This window comes from Lissotriton helveticus, chromosome 10 (assembly GCF_964261635.1).
Source record: "Lissotriton helveticus chromosome 10, aLisHel1.1, whole genome shotgun sequence".
NCBI classification, from domain to species: domain Eukaryota; kingdom Metazoa; phylum Chordata; class Amphibia; order Caudata; family Salamandridae; genus Lissotriton; species Lissotriton helveticus.
In genome coordinates, this window is record NC_136071.1 from 489,439,454 (window position 1) to 489,459,469 (window position 20,016).

The 20,016-nt window shown below is 43.9% G+C and overlaps 1 protein-coding gene across 1 annotated transcript in view; it reads left to right on the forward strand.

The window, feature by feature from the left end:
• MAPK8IP3 (mitogen-activated protein kinase 8 interacting protein 3) overlaps positions 1 to 20,016 on the forward strand; it is a 683,833-nt gene that overhangs the window by 218,921 nt on the left and 444,896 nt on the right. Inside the window, exon 2 of the mRNA XM_078662972.1 lies at positions 17,429 to 17,549. Coding sequence (XP_078519098.1) covers positions 17,429 to 17,549 — 121 coding nt within the window. The remainder of the gene's footprint in view (positions 1 to 17,428; positions 17,550 to 20,016) is intronic.

Here is a 20,016-nt window from a genome sequence, read left to right on the forward strand (position 1 = left end):
TTGGGACGCTTCATTGAGGGAAAATATGCTAAAATGGACACAGCAAGTCAGAACATCAACTTGGTCCTCAAACCACACACATCTTCACACGTCGAGAAAAGAGAACTCTCTCCAGAACTTTCTTCAGCCAACTTCACAGCCAATCCGATACCTGGTGGGGTAGCCTGGGACAACACTGACTATGAAATTTATGGTCCGGTCGAGATCCTGAAATATCCACACCAAATCAAGATCTCCTTGAGTGACTTTGCAAAACCAAACTCATTTGCTGATGATTGGGACTTCGAAAGTATTAACAACATGATGTCTGACTTAGTAATGTCTGCTAAATTTACAAAACATGATTATTTGCAAGGTTCTACAAATTATGATAGTATGTATTGCTATAACCATTATGGTAACCATTTTTTACATAAATCTGCACAACCTAGAAATGTTTTAAGTTATAATCAATGGGAACATTGTGCTACACCTCCAAAAGGAAGCTCTAGAACCGTGTATGACAAATATTCATATTTTTCAGGTTTTAACATAAGTAATGCTGAAACATTTTATTTTAAATTGTCAAACAAGACAGGGATGAAAACCATGATAACCAACACAAAATTGATATATTCAGATTCATTCTTTGAAAAAATGAATACTTTTGGATTTGATTATTGGGACAAAAATGTTGATTTGAAAAGTGTTTGGGGTACAAAAGAATGGCAAGTACAGGGTTTAGAAGCTTTGTTTAGAGCCTGCATGATCCCAGAACAAATGATATTTTTAAATGACACTGTTCAACAAACCACCTGTCTTGGCTTAGCCAAAATCAAAGATTTAAATAATCCGTCTATTCCTAAGCCAACAATGTTTAGCAATAGCTCTAATACAGATGAAGAGATAGACGTAAACCATATATTAAACCAAAACAGAACACATCCTGATTGGAAACAATGGTTGATCTGGCCCACAGATACAAATTACTGTCAAGATAGATTCCTGAATAAAACACAGGGTTTCAAAATGACCAGGCCAGACCCAAGATATCCCCAAAGACATCACCCAGGGATAATAACAACCTACAGTGTGGGCAAATTATGCCTTCAATGGCTACAGACTTCCACACTGCCTGAAATTAAGCAACACCTAACTTTACTTACTGATGGTGCTGACTTGCGTGATTTCATACTGGGACCACGCAAACAGCGTCAAAAGCGTTTCATAGCAGCCTCTGTATATGCAGCATACAATGAGGCCTGGAAGGTTACTCAAATTGAAACAGCAGAAAGAATACGGGAAATTGACCGTATTAATTTGGAAAAATCACTATCTGTAGTGGACAATGGGTTAATGACTCTGTCCTCCAGAATTTTTTCATTGGACAGCATTGTGTCTTCAGCAATCGATATATTATCGCAAGACTTACTGTTATTACAACATGGTCAGTCACAATTGCGTTCCATTGTACAGCTTGGCTGGACGTTACAAAATCTGCGTTCAGGCTATGTGCCTTGGCGTTTAATCAACACAACGTCACTATTCCAAATCTTTAACCTTACTGATAGACAAATCGGTATGGCGCAAAAGGGTGCTGATTATACAATCTTGAGCATTGAAAAACTAGAAAGATTACCAATGACAATGTCAGAACGACCTGTCAGTGAATGGATAATACACGGAATCATAAATATTCCAATCTCAACCTTCAGGTTTCAATACTGCCAAAAATATATACAGGCTGGCATGTACGAGAAATTGGGAAAGGGGTACCTTAAAACAACTTGGAACCTGCCCTATTCACATGCATGTGTCAGTAATAAAGGACAGAAAGTGTTTCTTAGTGGCAACAATTGTGCTATGTCACTAAGCGGCACGCTTCTGTGTAACGGAATTAGTTTGCACGGAGCCTGTGAAGGGAATTCATACAACCTTTCATGTCACCAGCAAGGCGCACCTGCAACTGAAATAGAACCATTCTTTCAAAGACTCTATAATGGGAGTTACATTCTTATTGTAGACCGCAGATGTTGTAGTCTTATGCCCGGGACTCCTTATCTAGTCACTACAACGGCGAAGGTCAAGTGCTGTGGACGTTCTTTATTCCCCAGCTCCTTTCCAGACAGGGAGGCAAGGGCATGGCCCAATTTGAAAATTACTTCTATTCGAATAGATACTTTAAGCAGAATGAAAACAGTGCTTCTTCAGACGCCTACAAGGCTCACGTCATCAAAAGAAACGTATGATCTACAAGTCGCAAGGACGACTGCAGAGATACATACATTATTATCAACTAATTCCCCCGTACATTTCGCGGAAATCCTGAGCGAAATCTTAAATATTTCTGATACCAATGGGATCTCGGGGGTATTTAAGACAGTATTTTCGATGGCATTAACACCATTCAAAGCCATACTGGGTATTTTTCCAGATTTCGTCCATTCGATTTTTGGCGGACTTCCCCTGATACTGGGACTAATTGCAGGAATCCTATTCCTAGTCCTTATTTTTCGTTATGGCAACCCATGTCACAGATCAAACTCTCGCGACAATGGAAGATACGATCCTAGCCATTGGATACCGGGACCGGATATCAAAAATCCTGGGACTCTCCCGGCTTAGAGACCTGAACATGACTTGGTTTCTATCATTTCGACCAATGTGGCAAAGGTGTGTTTTACCTGTACTAAGGTGTCTGCTATGCGGAGAAGAATGCGTGTTAGACACCTGTCTGACGCTACAATCGGATGCGCCAGTGGATGCAGATACACTGTTGGTTCCTACCAAGGTTCACGCTTTGTGCTGCCCTCAAAGGCTGCCAATCCTGATGACGGCATTCCTGGAATCTTCACCACTACGATTGAAGAGTAGTGAAGTTCAAGATGAAAGCAACATCGAACAGGTACGACCTTCTGTCAGCAATGCGAATCAGAATGTCAATGCAGACAATCATGCGCACGAATGCATGGTTACCCCTATTTCCGACTTAGTGGAACTTTCCCATGAAGCTGTTGACAGTTTTTTCGAAAGCCTGAATGATATGATGTTCTCTCCAGAACAGAAATAGAGACTTTTGAGTAAACTCGCACACGGCGTTCCCTGAATTCGGCCTTCAACTTTAAAAATAAAATCGCATGAACAATTTCACTCCAGCTCACGGACAGCAATTTTTTCAGCAAGCCCTTAAAATATTTTTCTACATATTTTTCCCCGGGACACTGATCTTCTGCTTAAAGTAAGAAACTATTCCTAGAGAACTAAAATTTCTATTTTTAGATACTTTATAGACTTTAGCTGCTCGCTGGGATGTTCACAAATATTTTATTATGTGATGAAATGGTCTCGAACTTCCTTTCTGTATAGCCATATTAAGAGCCATTTCATGTGTATTTCTCATATAAGCAATAATGCATAAAAATGCGTGTTTACTTTTGCATTTAATTCATAGCTTAAGTGCATACAATATATATGACTGCAATTTTTCAGTATATTTGAAAATTTCGAAATGCATTTATGTATTTTGGGGTGGTAAGGTATACACTATACTCTATAGTATGTTGTACTATGTTATACTATGCATAGATTAGTAAACATGACCATAGTTAGCGTGGAGTGGGTGTCATGTATTCCTATAGGTTCTGAATCGATCCCCCTATTCCTGACCCTATTCTGGTTAAACTAACTATCAAGTTAACTAACAGTCAGCCCATGAGGCAAGAAAACCCCCATGATGCAGATACCGTTATCTGACGCAGTCACACTACGGCACAGGAACGTGTTATCTGATTAGGTCATAACGCTTGAGATCTAATTAGACAAGCGACATTCCTCCAGCCCCTGATAAGGCATACGACGTTCTCATAACAAATCAAACCTATGACAACCTGGAAAATCCGTGCGGCCATTGTTTTGATTTCACAGAGAACTTTAGTAAAGAATGTGCTAACGAGCAAGTCGTATGACATCTTTATTGACGTATCTATGTCCATCCTTACGTCAATCTCGGCACCTTTAAGGTATAAATATTGCCGACCTTGCCCTATGCAAACACACGCGTGGTGACAAGACGGAGCAGCCACACTTGCCGAAGGCGAGAGCAGAAGCAGACCCCGCTGGCAGCAGCCCCGCCTTCCTGACGCGCTGAGAGACGCGCTGCTATCTCAAGCCGAGAGACCCAGCACCGGCGCTTTCGGGCAGCCCTCGCAGGCAGCCTGGAATATCGAGAGCAGAGAAAGAGATACCATTCCTCATTCATCCTAAATTCCAGGTACAGAACTGAATAACCCCTCACAGAGAATTCTTTAGTTATTCACTTGGCAAAAACAAACTTAACTTAAACTGTAACTTTCTATTCCCGCCTACGCATTAGACTTAGGTCAGGTACACGGGGTAGGCGTATTTAGAAACACCAGTTGAGTACGTTTAGTCAAATGTATATGTGTATGTAAATATATTTTAATCATTTTAAACATCATATGGCTCAGAAACCATATCAATGTTTTTACAGTATTATTTTATACTATTGCTTTTAATGTATGCACTTTACTTAACTATAAGTATTGCAATAATATCGATCCATTTCTCATGTATGAGAAAAGAGACTGATCAATAAATAACACCTTTTTATTGAACACGCCCGTCTCTTCCTTTTCTCTACATTCTGATGAGACTAAGAATGCACGTACTGACTGAGTAAAATAATTGCCTTGTGCTCACACGACTCTCGAGATTGACTCTTGATTAGGGGAGAGCAAAGTTGTCATGTTCTATGGTTGTCAGAAACTAAATCCCTTCTTGTCTAATCAGGGGAGTTAATTCCTTCCTTGAACATTCGAGAAAGTTTCTAGCGAACTCTGAGCTTAGCTGGCAAACCCAAAAATTAAGTCTAGTATCGACAGTAGTAGACCTAGTTAACGTCTGGCCTAGGCCTTTACTGCTGTAGGTACTATTCCAATGCGCAGAGCCTATTGGGAAGATAGGAGCTACACTACAGGAGCAGTAGGGACTGTTTGACGGCACTATCAGTCTCTCGTGTGGCAACAAAATAGTTCTCCAGCCGCCCTGTCCAGGTTTTCCAGCAAGGAGATGCTGTCGGTGGATCTGCGAGTTCACTAAACATCTGCTGTACTCCCACAAGTGCATTTTGTTGAGGGAATTGTCTCTGGTTTGGCACCCCTGGTGGTGTGCCATTCGGATTGTAAGCCATAGTCGGGGTGCGATGAAGGTCAAGTGCCTGCAGCTGTTCGTATCTCTTTTTTTTTGGTAATGCTGCCACTCCCTTTTCTTTGTGAGTTTATTATGTCATTTCTGTACTTTCATGTTCCTTTGTTTTCCGTTATTCCCTTGTGCTTTCACTTCTTCTAGTTATCATAAGGTTCTCACCAGGGTCTTGGTGAGGGGGAAAACACCCCTGGAGGCACTGAACGTATCGAGCATGTGCCATGTAGAGACCAAGTGCCTAATGGAATGCAGCAGAGGCACACAGAAGAAAGCTGAGCAACATAGGGGGCCAGGCCACGAGGGCCATGCGTAGAGGACACAATGGTGATGCAGAGGCAGGAGCAGGATCGGCTCACGGAGTGGTACGTGGCTTACATGGGAGTAGGCGGGGTTTCCATACGATGTGTGCACACAGGGTGACCACACTTAACAGAAGCAGCGGTGGCCAAGGCGATGCAGCTTAAAACATAGGCTTCAGTTAGAGTCGGAGTGCCGCACTGACAGCAGAAAGTAAGGGTGGCAAGGAACCAGTGCTCAGGAAGGCCCGGGAGTGTTAGGTGGCGACAGCAGGTATGCGATCGTAGCAGGTCCGGAAAAAGCAGTGGAAGCGTTGTCAGACAGATGCTGTTGGGAAGCGTCGGAGGGAGCCCACCCTTGTCGCCAGTGTTGCAGGATGACCTCTGTATGATGATTTCTTACACCCCTTTATTTTGCTCTGGCCATGCGTGGCTGTAGGATGAACATTGTGCCTATCCGGGTCAGGTTCTATCTGGGAGAGTCCTGGTTGGCTCACTACACCTGCAGTGTCAGATTTTAGCTAGTGCGAAAAATATTGCACCCTCCTCCATGGCATGCTGCTTGTAGTTCTGGATACTTGCTGTGCTACTACAAGGGATGGCACAATGAGGGCTGCAGTCCACTGCTAGCATTTAATTTACCGTCCCTGAGTACATTTGGTACCATATACTAAGGACTTTTAGGCACATTATATAAATCTAGTAGGTGTATACCAATTTCATCATGTTGAAAGGAGGAGGGCAAGATCGTTACCACTAGTTAGGAGTGGCAAAGTGCACAGAATTCTTAAGCCATCAAAAACAGGATTCGGCAAAAGAAACATTTGGGGTGGCTCTGCAGAAAGGACAGATTTCCAAAATATGATAAATAATACATCTTGTAAATATCAAACACTTCATTGTTGGTGTTTTTATCTGATGCAATCGTTATCACATGAGATAGTGACCACCTCGCAATGCGGGTCATAGTGTCTAAAAGCAGACCTCTCATGAACCTTCCGATCATAGTTACATTTAGCTGAAGAGGAAGCAGGGAGTGTGAAAGAGATTGGCTTCATTGAAGGCAGAGATGAACAGGGTTGGAGAAGTATTTTCTATAACAATGGTTTAAGGGTGTTGCAGTGAGAAGTCCATGTTAACACGAGGGAAGTGCTTAAAATGTGTAATTTTAAGTGCAGGTATTTTGTGTCCTTTAGTATTTGATTCCTGCTAAAATAACTACTCTGCCTCTGAAAATCGAATGAGGTTGGGATTAGGTTTGCAGGGACTATCTATGCTGCCCACTTTCCAGCTTGCCACAAAACAGTAGATAGGGTTTTGTCTAAAATCCAGTCGTTTTCCCAAATTCTGATTACTTTTGTTTGTCAAAAACATTTCTCAGCCATTAGCCACATAACTCCTCCTCATAGAATCCAGTCTCCTCCATTCACTACTGTTTCTGGATTTACTTTGTCATGCAACTACTGAACATTCCCCCCTCCACCCCCAAGACGTTTATTCCATGCTTACTTTGCTTCACACGAGAATCAACCCAAATATACTGACCATACTATGTGTTACAACATTCCACCGGCTTTAGTTATTTTCTGCACACTGTTGCAAATATTTTCATTAAGGGTATTACTATGTAATATTTTACTCTAGTCTCGAACAAGTGTTCAGAGGTATTTTCCAGGTTTGGGTGTCAGCTAGGTACTGCTTTGGGTGTTTACTCTAAAAAATGCCGGAAGCAGCCCAAGTGACATCACACGCCTTTGTCCGCCAGTGGCATCCCAGGTTCACCCTTCCATTCCTACTTACCTCTTCAACAGCTTGGTATCTGCTACTCTAATGGCTTGTTATTTGCGATCAAGTGGATGTATGGAGGGAAAGGAGTGTAAACTAAAGAAACCGAACTATATAAACAGGCTTTAGAGAACCATTTTCTTATCTTACCACTGCAGTCATGACCTGAAACAAGGAGTATCAAGGGCAGTACGATCAGTACCAAATCATAAGCCAGGTGTGGCTGCTTCTAACCATGGTAAAACGTACGCGAAGTACGTGTGGTGAAGGGTTACCATGGATAATAACACACGTGTGCTCAGTTTCTCCCCTTCATGCATGTTATTTAAGCAGATTTTCCAAACATGGGCCATGTTTCACTCTATGTGGCTGTCCAAGCTTTAACAAACCAAGGGCCTTTGATGGAAGTTATTGCAGAACCAAGGAATACATATTCAACATTCTTTGTGCCATGGGGTGGAAGGAACACAACATGAGTGACGAAAAAGCCCGTAGCCCTATCTCTCACACTTGGACCTGCTTGCCCCCCTCCCCCCTCACCATGTGCAAATGATTACCCTCTCCCTGCTTCCCTATGTCTCTTACAGAGAGCAATAAGAGGGTGAGGAGACTCACATGGACACCACTGCACGCCCTACCTTCATACGTGTGCGTAATTTCTCTTTATTGTTCCGGCATAACCATGCTGCCAATACCCAGCCATCTCCAACCCCAGCCCACCCGACTGTTATGTAGTAGGGTGCCTTTTGGGGACGACAATGTAACTGAAGGATTTTGTTGACTGCACTGACTATAATATTGTTGTCTATGTTTCTTTAAAGGCACAGTGTACGACACCAAGTTATTCTGAGGTCTCAATAATGCTGTGCCTTTTCATGCTGTGTTCCTATGTTATGTTGCGGAAGAAAATAATAAAAGAAATGTGGCTCGATGTGTAATATAACAGAACATTTACTGTTCATTGTGCTAAAAGCCCTTCAGGGAGAACCCCACAACCCCTACAAATTACATTAAATCCAGTTAAACTGAGAACATTTTTATGGACTCCATGTGCTTTATTCGTTTAGGCATCTTTATTATTATATATAAATACCCAAACATTGTTCCGTTTTGGGCCAATTAATGTCGCGGTGCTGCAAATAGAGAGGTTGGACCATCTCCTGTACATGTCTTCCCACTCCTTCTCTTCCAAGACAAAGAACGAGTCGCACTCCTGAAACTGATTGCCACAATATTTTTTAGGTCGAGGACCGTTGCACTGCGTAGCAGTGGGCGGAGCTGAAGATTTTATGTTTTTTAGTTAGGGGGCTTGAACCCGCCCCTCTTCTCCATTGGCTGGCTTCCGAAACGGAGGCCAGCCATTGGAGGAGAGGGGCGTCAATCGGTTCAAGCCCCGTCTTTTTCGGATTTGGGGGCGTGTTTTTTGCATTCTTTCTATCTGTGACGTCATCCTTAACTCAGCAAAAAACACGCCCCCGATTCAGAAAATTTCGGACCTTTGCGGTGTACCGTCGTTTCAATCTTCCCATTTGGATGGTCTCCCCCTCGTTTGTGCGCATGCGTGTGAGCAGGCAAGAACACAGACTTAGCTCCGCATTTAGAACAAAAACAACTTCTTTCCTTTGTTTCTGGTAATCGCCTTTCTAACTCCTCTAACCCTGCTTTCACCTTTACATTGCAGGTGAAATGGTGTTGCATTCATGTGAAATCCGTTGATATCGACAAATAAAGGTGCGCACCTTTTAATCAGCCCTGTCAGCCTGAGCTGGAGCGAGGGGTCTGCGGGTGCCATGTTTGTGTCGATGCAGAGGGGGTACAGGCAGGTAAATCTTCGGGGTGCCTGGTCGGCGCGGCGGCGGGAGAGGGTGCACGTCGGGGTGGGCTCTGCCGCTGTCCTGCGCCGGAGCTCCCGGGCCCGCACACAGTCCGCCTTTGTTCGCTCTCTCCGCCTCCCTCCCTCTTTCTCTCCTCAGACACCAGCACCTGTGAGGGGCCGGGGCTGGACGGGGCCAAACAGGTATGGTGGGATTCTGCACAGAGCTCGGCGCCGCCGTGCATGGCGGGAGGGAGGAGGGGCGCGGGTGGGGGTCGAGAAAACAGGTCAGGGCTGCATTCACTGCAGACGGGAAAGAGAAACCAAAACTTCCCGAAGGACACTTCTGAAGCGGCGCACTTTTTGAGTGCAGCTTGGTCTTTTTACAGCGCTTGGGAGGTTTCAAGGCGCTGTCTGTTTACCGGAGGTGCCTTTTGATGGTTGGTGGGTGGAAGAGACACGCCCACCCCCCTCTCCCTACCACAGGGGTGTATTTAGCTTAGTTAGATTAGAAAGGTGATTTCCGTCTCATCTTTAAAATAAAGGGTCTCTCTGCTGACGACGGTGAGGCAACTTGTCAGTGTGGGCAAGTTTATTTCACCCCGTTATGAGGACAGGTGACGGTGTCATCATCTTCTCTTCTAAAGGGCAGGTGAAGGTGTTCAAAGCCGCACGTTCTGCTGTGCTGATTGACAGGTGAAGGCCACATAAAGCCACATCTCCTGCTGCTCTGGTGGGCAAGTGAAGGTGCTATAAAGTATATGTTGGTTTGACAGAAGTTGTTTAAGGTCGCAGGATGTTCTAATCTACCGAGGGAGGTGCTATGAAGACAATATGTTGGACAGAAGGTGTTTTAAGTTTGTTTGGCTGTTATGATGTATAGAGGGGGTGTTATGGAGACAATATGTTGGGCAGTTTTGATCTCCCCGCGTGCTTCCGTTTTAGTGCGCATGCGTGTCTAGTTTTGATCTCCCCTGTGTGCTGCCGTTTTAGTGTGCATGCGTGTCATTTCACGCATGCACACTAAGTAATTTTTCATTAAATTTGAAGCTCCCGCGGCCAGGGAGAGCGCGCCTCTCCTGCTGCGCTCTGTTGCTGCGCTCTGCTGCTGTGGGGTGAGAGCTGCCCCTCTGCTATGGTGCGAGGTCCGTTCCGCTGCTATGGTGTAAGAGCTGCCCTCCTGCTGTGGTATGAGGTCTGCTCTGCTGCTGTGAGAACTGCCCTTCTGCTATGGTGCGAGCTCTGCTCTGCTGCTATTTATTGTACGAGGGTGCCCTGTTGCTGCGGTGCGAGCATGCCCTGCTCCTCAGCCGGGAGGGAGGGCGCCACCGCTGCGAGAGGGCTCCTCTGCCGCTGATGTGCGAGGGCTCCTGTTTTGGGTTCTACCAGGCAGTTTCTTCCTCTGAATGAAAGGCCGACCAGAGAGAGCAGCTCTGCCGTGGATGGGAGGATGGAGGCGGAATGCATGCAGGGGGAGGAGGTGGAGGGAGGGAGGGCTTCACCTGAGGGCAGAAAGGAGACAGCAGCGCGAGGCGGGGACCTCTCCCCGCCACTCCCCCCAGTCTGCAACTCTTTCATTGTCTCCCCTACCCTGGACTCTGCCTTCGGCGTTAAAGCAGCAGCGCCAGTTTGGTCTGTGTGTCTTTAGAATACCTCCCGAGGCGCTCTCACACGAGCCAAGATAGCTCAGTGGGTTAATGCGCTATTAGCATAAGGCTTATAATTTCTATTTACTTTGTTCATGACACAATACACAACACAGGTGGTGTCATTACGTGGTTGACAGCAATCACTGCAGTGGTATTTTTTTCAAATGTACATACCAGTACTCTGGTATCAATTAAAGCTCTTTATTTTGTAATTTTGGCATTTTCATCTATATTTATCCTTACCCATTTCTTGCTCATTTTATTGGCATGTATCCTTGGGCAATTATTGTGGGTGAAAATATTGAACTGCAACAAGTACATTTCCACAATGATTTAACTAATATATGCACACTTTGACTTTTATATCAGTAGGAGTTTATTGCACTGCTACTCATTTACAATAAACATGTAAATGTAAATATCAGCATTTTAGTGCCCCTTGGCTGTGCTTGCTCCCCTGCCCCCTGGCTGTGCTTGTTCCCTGCCCCCTGGCTGTGCTTGCTCCCCTGCCCCCTGGCTGTGCTTGCTCCCCTGCCCCCTGGCTGTGCTTGCTCCCCTGCCCCCTGGCTGTGCTTGCTTCCCTGCACCCTCACTGTGCTTGCTTCCCTGCCCCCTCGCTGTGCTTGCTTCCCTGCCCCCTCGCTGTGCTTGCTTCCCTGCCCCATCGCTGTGCTTGCTTCTCTGCCCTCTCGCTGTGCTTGCTTCTCTGCCCCCTCGCTGTGCTTGCTCTCCTCTGTGTGTATGTGGCTCTGGGTGTGTATGTGGCTCTGGAGGTGAACAACCTTTACAACGCAACGTGTGGCGACAGGCATTTGAGGACTCAGGCCTGGAAATAAGTATAGAAACCGATATGCAGGGTAGGGATACCTTGCAGACTAAGGACTAAGACATGCTGGGGGGTTGGGCCAAAAACCATAATTAAACAAAATATATATATTACCACAAATTCATGGAGAATCTGCGAATCTGCAGTAAAATAAAAAAAAATTACTGGCACCCCGGCCACAAAAAAAACCAACAGAAGTGGCTAGGGCACATTTGCAGAAAAGTGTATTTGATTGTGAAGGGGCCGTCTCCTGGGGCCAATAGGGTAATTGAAGGGGAGGAGGGTGTAGCCTTCTTCAGGCCACAGGCCCTGTTCCCCTGGGGCAAATTTTATAATAGGGGGAGGAAGGACATGCCCCTCCTGTAAGCCTCCTTTGGTCCTTGGCGACCCCATCCTCTGGGGCTGACATGTTAATTGAAGGGGAGGACGTTCCCCTCCCAGAGCTATGCTATGTCCCCGTGAACCCCATGTCAAGGGCTGCATATGAAGTTCCTAGGGGAGGGGGCATGTGTGCCACACTCTCCGAGCTATTGTATGGCCATTGGGACCCTATCACCAGGACCGGTTCAGGGATGGTGCCCCAGGGATCCGATCCCTGGGTCACCGTCTTTCCCCTGCCCACGAGAGCACGGTCAGAGAAGTCTTTTGTGGTCCCACCCGGCTAGAGCAGAAACCTGCTCCCACCAGATGGAAGCACAAAAGTTTCCAGCTGCATGCGAGCTCGTGGGAGGAGAACCACAGACTCGCTACCACCTGGTGGGAGGAAAAAGAAAAACAGCTCACGCTGGGTGGGAGCAATACTAGCTCCAGCAACACCCAGCATTGGTGATGGCGGGTGAGCCGGCGAGTTGCGGGTTCCTCAGGGTTCCCCCCTCAACCTCCAACATTGAAAATGTGATATGGGTGCCACAGATGGACACTGGACTACCCCCTTATTTAAAAAAAAAAAATTAAAAGATGCCAACTTCTGCGCTTGCAGGGCGCCTTCTATTTCAGTCACTAGAGGTTGACCCTTAAATCAAATTCATTGTTTAAATGGCACCACAGCGGAAGAATACATTTAATGAATACAAGTCTTGAACATTATGTGCGAGTGGGTGGATTGTGATCTTTCCTCAGTGAGCGGAACATTACTTACCGCCTTTGCAACCTAACCCTCTTTCTCTTGTGTGTGAGGGATATTCACAACCTCCATTAGTGCTTTGTTCTAGAGTCAGTGCATAGCTTTCCCTTTTGTGAGTTTGAGGCAAAGGGAAGCAGTATGTGGTATGTGCTCATTTTCTGCCCCGGTGCAGGATCTACAACCTTTAGCAAAATGGAAAACAAACTCAGGGAGATATAAGTTGAAACAGTACAAAGCTGCTGCAGGATGAGATAAGTCCTACTAATATGTGTGTAAAGAGATCCTTTATTGATCTGCCGCTTTTGCGCATAACATTCTATTTCAGGCTGCAAAGCAGCACAGCATCCTGGCAGCACTGCTGCTTAAAGCGTTTAGGATTTTGTTAATGCAGGTGTATGCTACCTGCTGTGGTTTATAATCAGAAAGCAATTTACAATGTATTCTAAGACAAAACTTACCACGAAGACTCAGAAAAGGAGAACATAGGAAATGGATGCTTTGAGACACTCGCATAGTGACCAGATATAGTTTCAAATTTGGGCATCCATGGACCATGTAGCAATGGACCGGATGTACGACCATGGCATTTTGCGACTCGCAAATTGCTATGTACAACAGTGTCTGAGACAAAAAAGCAATCCCAGACATGGTGGTCTGCTGGCCCCAGCAGGCCACTATTCCTGGTAGTGCTAGCCATTCCCAATGGGGTCGCAAATTGCATGCCTCATGAATATTAATGAGGTAGTCGCAATTTGCGACCCCTTTTGGAATGGCTAGCACTCCCAGGAATGGTGGCCTGATGGGTCCAGCAGACCACCATGGCTGGGATTGCTTTTAAATAAAGATTTTTTTTTTCTAAATGCAGCCCGTTTTCCTTAAAGAAAAACGGGATGCATTTAAAAAAAAAAAAAAAAACAATTCAACTTTTTTGTTTCATTTTTTAAGGGCAGACAGTGGTCCACCACTGCCTGCCCTTAAAAAATGATTGCTCATGCATTCCCAAATGGGAAGGGGTCCCCTGGGGATCCCTCCCCATTTTCAAGTGCCTTACCACCCTTCTGAGAAGTGTGGTAAATTGCGAGTTTTGTGCGACATTTACATCGGTTTTGGAGTTGCTATTAGGGAGGGACGCCCTTGGAACACCCCTTCCTAATATTGAGTCTCTAACCCTATTTTGCGAGTTGCTAATTGATTGGCGAGTCGCAAGATAGGGTTGGTACATGGGCCATGCGGTTTTTGCAGTCGCAAACAGTCCTAAAACCCCTTTGCAACAACAAAAAATGGCCAAACATCTGGCCCATAATGTTTGCTGCCATTGACAGTGCATGATGCAGCAACCATCACCATCTCTATAAGCCTCTCTTTCCAGCACCTTCTACACTTTTTCTTGTAGTAATTCATTGCAATTTAAACCATGCAGAGTTTAACTGATTCCACCCATCACTTTTACATTTTTTAGAATTTTGCATAGAATTGTTTGTAAAATTACATATCTGGGACCCACAATGTTTTGAAACTATACTGTATATTACTTTGTACAAGCATTGATTCGTATGTTTTACTGATCATGTAACTACTTTGGTAAAATAACAGCAATTGAGCAGTAATGTGCAATTCCACCATAATTAGCACTTTTAGACATTTCTTTATTATCTGACGCGTGAATTATATAGATGCAAATACTGTTTACCAAGTTGCTTCCTTGTTTTTCTGTAATAATGTATAAACACACATCTAATTGAAATGTATTTTCCCACCATAATTAGCACTTCCAGACATTTCTCCAATATCTGACGCGTGAATTATATAGATTCAAATACTGTTTACCATACACATCTAATTGAAATTTATGTTTCTGAAAATGTACTATTGAATACATTGTCTTACAGTTCTCTCTAAAAACATGAGGAAGCAAATGGGTGGACCTTATTAAGATTACATTATTCATTCACCCCCTACCCTCATGACTAATGTAAACAACCGACAAAGTAGATCATTTGATGCAGTGATATTATTAATTTTTGGAAGAGGCCTTCTCCACTTCTGTGGTTACAATTTATTGATTATTTTTTGTTTCTGCATAACCATTAATAGTTGAACTTTACCAAAGTAGTCTGTCACTTGGGATGTTTTAGCATTGGCATGAAAATACAAACAAATGACTCAAATGTATGCATTTACATTGACTTGTTTAGTTACAAAATAAGGTTGTTGGTAGTTTACTAATTAGGCTTCACCTAAAATGAAGTCATCTTTTAGAACAGTCTTAAAGGAGATTTCCAAACTCCAAATTTTTTGTGTGCTTTACCTGATTTCTTACGGTTAATGATATATATATATATACTTAACTTGCAACCTAATTATAGGTCAGAAAGGTGGATGCAATATTATTGTATACCGGTTTTTTAAACCTCTATATTGTAATGTGCAACCTGCAAGCATTGTCCAAAATAAACAAAGCCTACATCCCAGTCTCCCAATCAAACTTATTAAGGTCGGGTTGTCCACCTATGGAAACAACTGATTTGTATCAAAGAATCTTTGGTGCTCGACCGAGGAAAGGGGTCTCAGATTCAAATGCATTGGTATCAAGAAGAAGATAATAGTATATACGGAAGGGTGCACAGTGTGCAAAAAACAATTCTGTGTTTACCACCGTCCTATGGCAAATAGGTATTTGCCTAATGAGTTTTCCAGTGGGCAAGAAGTCCGATTAAAAAGTAGTGATCTAAAATTCCTGTGTGCTTGAAAGAAGGTATCTGAAAGTGTGACACATTGATAACTTAAAGTATGACAAAATGTAAGAAAGATTTTGCCACAAGAGAAGTGTTAGGAGGTGACTGAGCTTGGGAATCTAATATTAAATAAAAAATCAGAAACCTGGGATCCGTTAGAAGGACAATTTTTATTATTAGTTGCGGTTACCCCAGGCCAGAAAGGAAAAAATGTTTTAGGGAATTGTGATTGTTTTATTTATTTTTTATTTTTTTCAACGTAAGCGAGAGTAACCATCTTTTCCCTGAGATACATCGGAAGAACAGTAAATTATAAAGGAATATTTTAAACTACCCGTACCGAAATTAATTATTAAATTAATGCCAAAGTAATAACCTCTAAATGATACTCACTATCCTGATGCAAACAAACTCCCAGTCAGCAATGATTTCTCAAAAAAAATATGTACAGTTGTCTTCCTCAGAATTAAAACTATTGACAACGTGAAGGTTAGTTTGTAGCGCGAACAATTCATTATGAATTATGTAACAATTCACATCTAAAATCAAGAAGATAAAGCCATCTGGCAATGCTATGGAAAGAAAAATGTTAATTCTTTTTTCGAATGCCTTAGCTGATTAATTTGTATATTCAGTACCAGTTATTGTAACAGTGTTTCTGCCCCATAAGCAGAAAGAGTGGAGTCATTATCAGGACAACACAATTTGGATTGTAGAGGCGATTACCCAGATAACCAGCATTTGTCAGCAGCAGAGGATTATTGATACTAGAGTGAAGTACAGGAGACTTCTGAAATGTTCCAGGATATATAGTTGACTTGTACTAATACTTACATGATGTGACATCAGATTACAACTTTGACAAAAGTACTTCATAGATTCTGAAGGCAAATCCTTTTTGTGCCGAAGAAGCGCCTTAATCAGGAGTAAAATCCTCATTTTGAGTTTCCTGTTTGGAAATACCTGCCTCGTACTTAAAAATTCAGTCCCAGATCTTCTCGTGAGTTAACAGGGTTACGAGTTGTTTCCCCTGGAAAGGGTAATACCATGAGGATTTTCTGGTAATAGTGGGTCCAATTGCACGCGTTCCCCCTTCTTGGTGAAACAACGGGCCAAATCCCAGTAGTGGAGCAGTGGGAAAATGCTCTGGGGCCATTCCTCTTGTCTGTGGGCTGGCAGAAGGAGGCTCAAGAGGATGAAAGGGAGGAGTTCATTTTATTCTGCTAGGGGTAGAAACTTCTGCTGCTCCCTGCTGAAATATTCAAATGGGTGGTGCTAGGCATTGTAGCTGCCTGCAGCACCCACCACACTGCTGATGGATCCAATGTTTCTGGTCCTTACAATTACAGGCGTTAGACACTGTAAAAGTATTTCCAGCCTACAGGGCCAGACTGGCCGTAATGGGCACCGGGATTTTCACCGGTGGGCTGCCAGGGTCGGGCCGGTTTTGGGCCCCTGGGGGTCCGGTTTTGTTACCAGGGGCTTGGAATATCAGCCCCCCCCGATGGCAAACAGCTCAGCCGCAACCCTACTGGGGGCCGGTAGAGCAGTTGATATGGTTTTCTGTTTTCAGGAAATAGAGATTTGCGGCTTTCCATAATAGTATAAAATGTGTCTATTAATTTTTTGCCGAAGGTAAACTCCTATAAACTGAAAATGTAACTGAAATGATGGAATGGAAAATGGGATCATTTCTTCAATCTAGACAAAGCTATGGCAATAGAAACCATATAAATGAATACATAAAAGATAATTATTCACAAACATTATAAATGTGCTAAGCAAACGGGACTCAATTTCTGTGCCTGTTTTAGCAGAGTTTGGGGCCAGCAGAGGGCTAAGAGAGTTTTGTATGCTTGATCAGAGACTTCCCCCTAACTACCTTTTGCACATATAGTCAATGAAATAATGTTGTATATTGGGTTCACATTATCTGTTGATAATTGCTTGTATAGATGCTGTTTTATTGACGCTCTGTTTTTCAATGATTCTGTCGTAGAAGTTCATTGAGTTTGAAGATGCACTGGAACAAGAGAAGAAGGACTTACAAATTCTGGTGGAAACTCTGGAGCTTCAGTCCCGGCAGTTGGAGCTCAAGGCCAAAAACTATGCAGACCAAGGTGAGTAAGCCTCTAGTAAATATCATACTTCCACCTTTTCTTACACTGTCATACTGTCCGGTTACATGGGTTGAACGTTTATCAGTGGTCACCGAGACAGCAAAAAAGCTGATAGATAGTCCCAGTGCTGGTGTTGAAGATAGTAGCGCCCCCTTTCCTCTTCGTTGTGGCACCACTTCGCATCTTGGGTTTTGTGGAAGAACATTGGATTTATAACACTCCAACAGACCCTTATATTTAACATGCAGGTCATGCAACATAACATCCAATGAGAATTTGTTGTTTGTAAGCGAAGGCTCTCTTCATAATATTTCAATGTGTAGGAGATGATTAATAAAAGAGAAGTCACGCTCCGTTGTAGTGTTGTGTGGTGTGTAAAAGACCCAGGGCCGGACTGGGAACAGAATCCGGCCCTGGCAAACTGCTCAGCCTGCCCCCCTTGGAATGAGGGGGGGTGCAGCCGAGCAGTTTGCGAGGGCCAGTTTCGGACGATTTTGTTACCGAGGGCCGATATTGCCGACCCCGGTAACAAAAACGGCCTCCCAGGGGCCCAAAAGCGCCCCCCCACTCTAGCGGCCTACCGGGGAAATGCCTGGTGCCTGCTATGGCCTGTCCAGCCCTGAAAAGACCATCTTGAAATCATTTCATGTTATCACTGCCTATCCTCTCCATATGCGTCTGCTGGATCATCTGTTTCAGTCCTTCTCCAGAACACTACATATTCATTTTTATAATACAGAAAGCCATCTCCCAGGTATTCAACACGACCCCCTTGTTTATAAGAGTGATGTCCCCATTAGTTTGTCTAGTGCAGAGTTTTTCAAACTTGTCATCAAATTAACTGAATTTTCATTATGTATTTCATATTTCATATTTCTCAGGCTGCTTTCATTTCAAACATTGTAAAGTGGACCATCATTTTCTTTTGATGATCTGATCCCTATAGGTAACTCACTCACAGCTTTATATGACCCACAGGGCTTCCTGTCACTAGGTTTTAGAAATCACATTCTCTATGTTAGAATTTTTCATTTGATAAGACAGTTCCTCCTGGTTCTGTATGGCATTGATCAATGTTGTGGCAGATTACATCTGCCCTTTTTCCTTCCCAATTAGTGGTCATATCTCACAATTCTTGAATGCCTCCAGGTTTACAGTGTGACATAAGTGAACACCCCCTGTATTACTGATACCTGTTTTTTTTTTTACTGCACCAGCTTATGTAACTGTACCACAGTTTTCCATTCTTGGTCACCGTTTGCTCCTCAGAGGTTGTCTGGGCAGTCTTTACATTCATGATAAACTATTGTTGTTTTTTCATGATAGAAATATGTTTAAAAAAAATTCTTGTGTAGTAGTTTCCTTTTAGCACACCGCTTTATAGAGTACAAGTCAGGATATGTTGTCCTACATGCATTCTGCATCACGCTGTATAAAATGAACATATAATCAGCTGGAAAGAAGGCAGAGAGGGTTGCTACCAGCAAGGTTGAACATAACTGCTTTCACCAGGATTTAACCCCTTGGGCGCGGCCGTGATTCTGCGCCTGTGCGGCCGTTTTTAAGAGTGGGCGGGATCCTGATGGCCCCCAGCCGTCATCAGCACACGCCCACCGTGATGCATGACGGACGGGGGCCGTCATCAGCATAGAAGGGGTCAAATTGTAGTTTGCCATAACAAAAACAGGTCCTCCTCTGGGATGCTTCACAGAGATGAATATGTTGAATTGTGAACCAAACAAAATTCTTTGAGGAGAAAATACTAGCTTGGAGTGGCTAGTATCTATGGCCCAATGTGGCTAGTTGTGAAATCCCAAACTAGCATGGGTCCCTTGTGAAAGGAATTTAACATGGAGCAAATGGAAAGGTCTACTGGGTTCTTCTTATAGTTTCTTCCCAAACCCTTCAGTCAGGACCAGATGAAAGTGGTGCAGCAGTCTGGCTAAAATTCAATCTTTAATTAAAAACGATACAAAGGGGTAGAGCAGTCTGGTGTTCATTTCCAGTTTTGTGATAAGCATTCTGCCAGTAGACTCCTCTGACAGATAATTGGATTTCCCAAGCTGCAGCAAAGAAGCAGAGTTAACTGGAGCATGTGTTGCAACTCCCTCACCTTGCACAGAAACCGGATTAAGTGTGGCAGCTTTGTATATACGTGTTTGTCCAGCCACTGTGTCTTCGGGATGGAGGCATGTGATCGCCATTTGGCCACTCAGAGTATCAGTTATTGCACTTTCCAGCCATGCTATGGGGCTGTGGATGCTCATTGCTTGGTTGGGCTTGTCCCTTGCACCAGCCAACATGTTCATGGTAAGGGCTAGTGTTTAAGGGCAAGGAAGGTTGTCCACCCAGCCATCCCATAGAGGCTGGGGTTAAGCGGGAAGATGCCTCATCCCCATCGTCAACCTTTGCAAGGTGCTAGAGGCACCACTGTCTGAAGGAGTACCCTTCCGATGAAACAACTTTA